Below are 6,886 nucleotides of genomic sequence, written 5' to 3'. Positions count from 1 at the left end.
AACGCCGTACCTAAGCTACGTTCGGCAGATGTGTCCTACACTTACTGCAGGTGGCGCGTGAGTCGTGACCGACGATCTGCTGATATTAGCGGAAAAGCGTGTTTTTTTATTACATGGTGTGCACAAGCTTTCTTAGTAGCTTGATAAACATAAAGCAGATCCCAAAATTAGGTAACATAGATAATGAACTAATTTTAAGAAAATTAGAGATTTTTGAAGTGATGACTTCTAAATTAGCGGCGTTGAGCACTTTTGTGGGATGGGTAAAAATTGTGAAACTCGCGTCAGATTCTCGTGCTGATCGAAAAACCGTAAGACGGTTGGAGAGTAGTGTTGTAACATCGAAATCGATTGTTTTTTTTCGATTGTCGATATTTTTTAATCGATTGTAAGGGTTTCGATTAATTAAAAAAAATCGATTTTTTAAAAATCGATTTTCATAAAAAATGGGTTAAAAAAAATAATGCACAACGTTAATAATCAAGTTTTCACTTCTGCCGGCACTCCCGGAGTGCAACCCGTCTTTTTTTTTTAATTTTGATCTATTATATTATAATTTATATATAAATAATATTATGTTACCTCTTCGCGCTTAAACTACTGAACAAATTTTGATGAAATTTGGTAAGTATGCAGATATTTTGAATCCCGACTTCCGAGAAAAGACAAAAGATAGTCTTTGTTTCAAAAAAATGTAGATTACCGCTCGACATAAATTAATATGAATTTTGGCGCAATGGAGTTGCAGATGTCAATTAGAACCTAATAATAATAAGAGTCGAGGCGACTCTTTACCACTGACTACAGGCCCTTTAGCCAAAACTTTTTCTTTATCGCTTCTTTATAGAATCGCTGATCAAAATGTATGGAATTGACTTAAGCGTTCGTTAATAAATAATAATATGACCTTGACGTTCGACTCGTCTAATGATAATTCCATACATTTTGATCAGCGATTCTATTTATCGCTCCTTTAGAAGCGATAAAGAAAAAGTCTCGGCTTCAGGTCTTGAATCCATGAAGGCCGACGTGTTCATACTTGTATGTTTTTTAACAACTAAAACGCACACGAGTGACACAGTCTACGCGCGGCGGCAATGCGTGAGCCGTGACGTCACCGAACGAGATCAAAGAATTCGCCGCTCGTCGCCGCGTAGTTGCGCAGCGCGCGGCGCGGCAAGCTATGCCCGGGGGGGGGGGGCGGCGCCTCGGTCCGCGCCTCGTGCCGCTACGCAGTACCGCAAGTGACTTAGTAGAGGACGCATCGCACGCCGCTCACTATAAATCCTCCTCAAAATGGAAGAAATCGACGTTGATCTATTGATATCGGAAGTCCAAAGTCGCCCGGCTCTATGGAATGACCAAGACATCGATTATTATAATGTGGAGGAGAAAAAATGGCTCTGGGAGGAGGTATTAGACGATATGACCGATCCGTACTTATCGCTTGCACAAAGATCAGTTCGAGGTGAGTTATTTCAAGCTCAGTTTTTTCGTACAAATGTTTGGTTATTTTGTGCCATATACCAGCGTATAGTATTTTTATATACTATACGCAGGTATATGGCATAGTATTTATGTTAAACAATAATAATAGTATTAAAGTTATACAAGTAAAGCTTTAATGACTCATAACTACTCATAAGTTATGGCCTACTTGATGTATATAAAAATATTCATTGATTTTAAAACGTTACAGGGGAATTAATAAAAAATAGGTGGACAGTGCTTCGAGATAATTTTGTTAGAGAACGACAGAAAGAAATTGAAAATAACGAGAAAGGAATAACGTATTACAAAACAACACAGTGCGAGTACTACAATCGACTGATGTTTCTAGCACCGATAGTGGAAAACAAAGATAATAATACTAAAGATAATAATAATACAAAACAAACAAATCAGCAGAGTGAAAGTAAAAAAAGGTCAAATAGATTACATATCGATAGTATGAAAGTGCCTCCAGCAAAAAAGTCGAAAGACGATAATTCAGTACAAAAAATGGTAAATGTTTTAAAATGTGCAGCTGAACAATTACATGAGGAAGACGACGCTGACCGGCAGTTCTTGTTGTGTCTGGTAGATGATTTAAAAAAGGTGCCTCGAAGATCAAAGTCGAGAGTAAAGATGAATATTCTGAGATACATCACCGAAGCTCAGGAGCGGGACCAAACCGCAGAGGACAGGACGAAGCAAATAGCTGATGAAAATTATACCGTAATCACATTTACATAATCTGTTATCTGTTAGGTAACATTGTTGATCAAAATAGTAGCGCCTCTAAGTAACAAAAAAAATATAAACACTGACCAAGAAGAATACTGAATAACCTTTCGCATGTTAAAATGTTAGTAAATTTTGTTCATAAATAAAACACTTTTTTTGTCATGTTTGTTGGTCGTTTATTTGAGTTGTGATCTTTAATTACGAAAAAAAATATATTGGTTATAATCATTATGCTGTTTTATTACTATTGAGTATTGTACAACTAAACTTTCCCGCCAGTACCGTGGGTTTCCATTAAAATTAATCCTATTATCTCTACCCTTACACTAGTTGAAGACATGAGTAAATGTAGTAAGTAACTAACAATTTGAAATTTGACGTTTTTTGCACAAAGGATAGAATCGAGAAAATAATTTGTACTTAATCAAAAATGTGGATTTTATGTGTAGCCAGGTTATGAAGTAGGCAAGTTACAAGGTTTGTTAAAGATTAAGAGTGCCCATAAGTTATAAAATATTAGTTACCTCCTTCATTCACTGATGTCCTCAATTTCTTAAATTGCCATTTAAAAAGGTAGTAAAGCTTATTTTCGCGAAGTTGTTGACTAAAACTTTCATCGGAAAATGAACCTGTCTTCGCCACTGCAATACTTGCTTTGCTTAAATAATCAGCCAAGTGCGAGTCGGACTCGCGCACGAAGGGTTCCGTACCGTTATAGAGTAAAAATAGGCAAACATTGTGTTTTTTGTATTGAGTGTTAAGTTTTTATTTTATTTAAATATTATTATCTTATACCTTTAAGCGAGCAATTCTTGTATATATTATATTATAATTGGATTCTCGGAATCGGCTCCAACGATTTTCATGAAATTTAGTATACTTACTTATAGGGGGTTTCGGGGGCGATAAATCGATCTAGCTAGGAATCATTTTTAGAGAATATCATTTTATTCGTGTTTTATCGAATACCGAGCAAAGCTCGGTCAAATAGCTAGTTAATAATTAAAGTACACATATAATTAAGGCCTTTGTCAAAATTTCAAGTGCCTACCTATCGCATTATTGATATCGAGCAAAAAAGGCCAAAAAATCACATTTGTTGTTAAAGCGGCAACAGAAATACACAATCTGTAAAAATTTCAGAAGCCTAGCTATAGCGGTTCTTGAGTTACAGCCTGGAGACACAGGGTCCCGTTTTTACCCTTTGGGTACGGAACCCTAATAATGATCGAATTTTGTTAAAATTACTAAAATATTTTCTCCCAGATGATTATATAATAATTATACACTTAATTAACACTTAATATTATAATTATGCGATAGCCTGTTACCTCTTCACATCGAAACCGCTGGACCGATTATGATGAAATTCGGTACGAAGTTTATGGAGATACTTTGAGTCCCAAGAAAGGCCACATGATACATTTTATCCCCGAAAAAATGTACTTTCCCCGCGATAAATGACTTTTGGCGCATCAGAGTTGCGACCATAATCTACTTATTACTGTTATTATTAAAATTATTATCAAGTCAGAAAGTGTAAAAAATATAACAGAGAAAATACTTCATAGTCAAAAAATTTCAAATTTTTATCCAGTTGATTGAATCAATTTTATACATTAAACGAAGAGGACACTCAGGCCCTGAAGAGTGATTTCCAAATTCAAATAACTTATGTAGTAATGCTCTCCCGTTTGTAACTAGGTACGTGATTAAGTGGCGAAAAGTTGAAATTGTTCATTTGCTGAGGGAACTCGTAATCCCCGCCTCGCCCAGCCTCTAACGACTGCCTAAATCTCTATCAATTTAATGGGAACAATTATAGACTTAAGATGCTGAAGCCACGTGAAATAGCTGTTTTAAATTTTATATTATGTTTTGAACGCCACTTTATGGAAAAGGGTCGCACGCATGTAGTTAGAACGCACGCCACCCAAAGGCAAAATAAGAGAACTAATTGAACACCTCTATAACACCATATCGTACCTTATTTCAGCAAATAAATGATTTTGAATTTGAATTTAGAGCTAAATAATAATTTGAAGGTTAATAATTATAATAAACTGTACATCTATCCATACTAATATTATAAATGCGAAAGTATCTCTGTCTGTCTGTCTGTCTGTCTGTCTGTCTGTCTGTCTGTCTGTCTTGCTTTCACGCCAAAACTACTGAACCGATTGCAATGAAATTTTGTACACAGTTATTCTAGAGTCTGAGAAAGGACATAGGCTACATTTTGATGTGGGAAAATATCTTATTTCCATGAAAATATCGATGAAAATGAATTCGCATTGCGCGTGGCCAGCGCTCATCCCGGGGGTCCTGGGTTCGAGTCCCGCAGGCGGAAAAAAAAGTTTTTAATTTTCCTGGGTGTTGGATGTGTATTAAAATAAAATTTCAAAAATCTTAAACATATTTTATGTATAATATTATAAAAAATCCAGAAATATATCGATGCAATTTCTAATACGAACATTTTAGTTCTAATACGATTCAACAGATGGCGCTTTAATTTTTACTTTATTGTAACATAGAACTAATCATACTTATTAGTTAGTATGTTTTTGTTTATAGTTTTTAATACGTTAGAATAGGTATTATGTTTAATAATTTAATCACTTGGTATAATAATAATCAATCTATCTTATCTTATAGAACTCCTACTGCTTTTCTAATCAATACTATCCATATATCCATATATATCCATATATCCATATATCCATATATCCATATAATATAATATTATAAATGCGAAAGTATCTCTGTCTGTCTGTCTGTCTTGCTTTCACGCCAAAACTACTGAACCGATTGCAATGAAATTTTGTACACAGTTATTCTAGAGTCTGAGAAAGGACATAGGCTACATTTTGATGTGGGAAAATATCTTATTTCCATGAAAATATCGATGAAAATGAATTCGCATTGCGCGTGGCCAGCGCTCATCCCGGGGTCCTGGGTTCGAGTCCCGCAGGCGGAACAAAAAGTTTTCAATGTTCCTGGGTCTTGGATGTGTATTAAAATAAAATTTCAAAAATCTTAAACATATTTTATGTATAATATTATAAAAAATCCAGAAATATATCGATGCAATTTCTAATACGAACATTTTAGTTCTAATACGATTCAACAGATGGCGTTTTAATTTTTCCTTTATTGTAACATAGAACTAATCATACTTATTAGTTAGTATGTTTTTGTTTATAGTTTTTAATACGTTAGAATATTATCTATACTAATATTATAAATGCGAAAGTATCTCTGTCTGTCTGTCTCGCTTTCACGCCAAAACTACTGAACCGATTGTAATGAAATGTTGTACACAGATAGTCTAAAGCCTGAGAAAGGACATAGGCTACTTTTAACTGGAAAAGGGGGTTGTAAGTGGGTGAAAAGGCGTAAATTTGGTCAAATTAAGTTAGTTCCAAAAACTTAAAATAGATGGCACCAAGAGTCCCCTAGATCGCGCTATTGCTTGCTCATGCGTATTTCTATAAGAGGTGGTACCATGTCAAACTAGGCTTTTCGATTCTTTCGATTGTTTTACACGTCATTAACTAAGAACTCACCTACCAACTTAGATTAGATATCAAATTCAAAAACAACAGCACCAAAACTACTGAACCGATTGTAATGAAATGTTGTACACAGATAGTCTAAAGCCTGAGAAAGGACATAGGCTACTTCTTACTGGAAAAAGGGGTTGTAAGGGGGTGTTTATGCGTAAATTTGTTCAAATTAAGTTAGTTCCAAAAACTGGAATAGATGGCGCCAAGAGTCGCCTAGATCGCGCTATCGCTTGCTCATATGTATTCCTATAAGAGGTGGTACCATGTTGAGTTAATATTTTCGATTCTTTCGATTGTTATACATGTTATTAAATAACTCACGTACCAACATAGAAATCAGAAACAACTGTCTACCAATAATAAATACTAAGGCCCGATTCGACCAAACTTGAAGTTACACGAGTATTAACTATCATGAGAATAATTTTACTCCTTTAATTTACTCTAGGGTATAATCGTTTGCATTTTACCAAGTTACTCAAAGAGTATGAAATAAAATGTCAATTATAGTTCACAATGACACCGACCGTAACAGGTGAACCCTGTTATTCTCAGTTCTCAGCAACTATTCTCAGTTTAATATTTATTCCACCAAAATAGCCCGTTTAATTATTTACTCCCGTTACCTCATTCTTGGATTAGAAGTTGGAAAAACGCAAAACCAGCTTACTCTTAGATTAGGAGACAGTTATACTCGAGTAAAATTTTACTCCAGTTTGGTCGAATCCGCCCTAAATAGTTTAATGGCCTATGGGTATTGGCTATTGGGCAAAGCTAAAGTTGTGTAATGCATTATGCAGCTAAGTTGTGTAAAGCTAAATAAGCTTTAAAAGGTATAAAAAAGTTTAATTTAAAAAAATCATATTATGTGCACACTACACGGCTGTTTTGGGTATTTTGATTGAAGGGGAACCAGGGTTTTAAAAAGCTTTTGACACCAATTTTATTGACACCGCGCGCTATAAACTGAAGTCCACGCGGACGAAGTCGCGGGCAACAGCTAGTATCTATATAATTATATAAAACTCAAAGGTGTCTGACTGACATGGTGATCTATCAACGCACAGCCCAAACCACTGGACAGATCGGGC

General features: G+C 35.2%; 1 protein-coding gene across 1 annotated transcript; it reads left to right on the top strand.

The window, feature by feature from the left end:
- The first annotated feature begins 1,228 nt into the window (after positions 1-1,228).
- On the top strand, positions 1,229-2,455 carry LOC121726806. Its single transcript, XM_042114337.1, has 2 exons — positions 1,229-1,468; positions 1,700-2,455. Exons 1-2 carry the CDS (start codon positions 1,297-1,299, stop codon positions 2,233-2,235), a joined length of 708 nt encoding a protein of 235 aa, XP_041970271.1. The 5' UTR covers positions 1,229-1,296; the 3' UTR covers positions 2,236-2,455.
- Positions 2,456-6,886: the final 4,431 nt, after the last annotated feature.

Source organism: Aricia agestis, chromosome 5 (genome assembly GCF_905147365.1).
Source record: "Aricia agestis chromosome 5, ilAriAges1.1, whole genome shotgun sequence".
Taxonomy (NCBI): Eukaryota; Metazoa; Arthropoda; class Insecta; order Lepidoptera; family Lycaenidae; genus Aricia; species Aricia agestis.
Note: the sequence above shows the minus strand (reverse complement) of the source record. Positions and strands in the feature narration are given on the sequence as shown.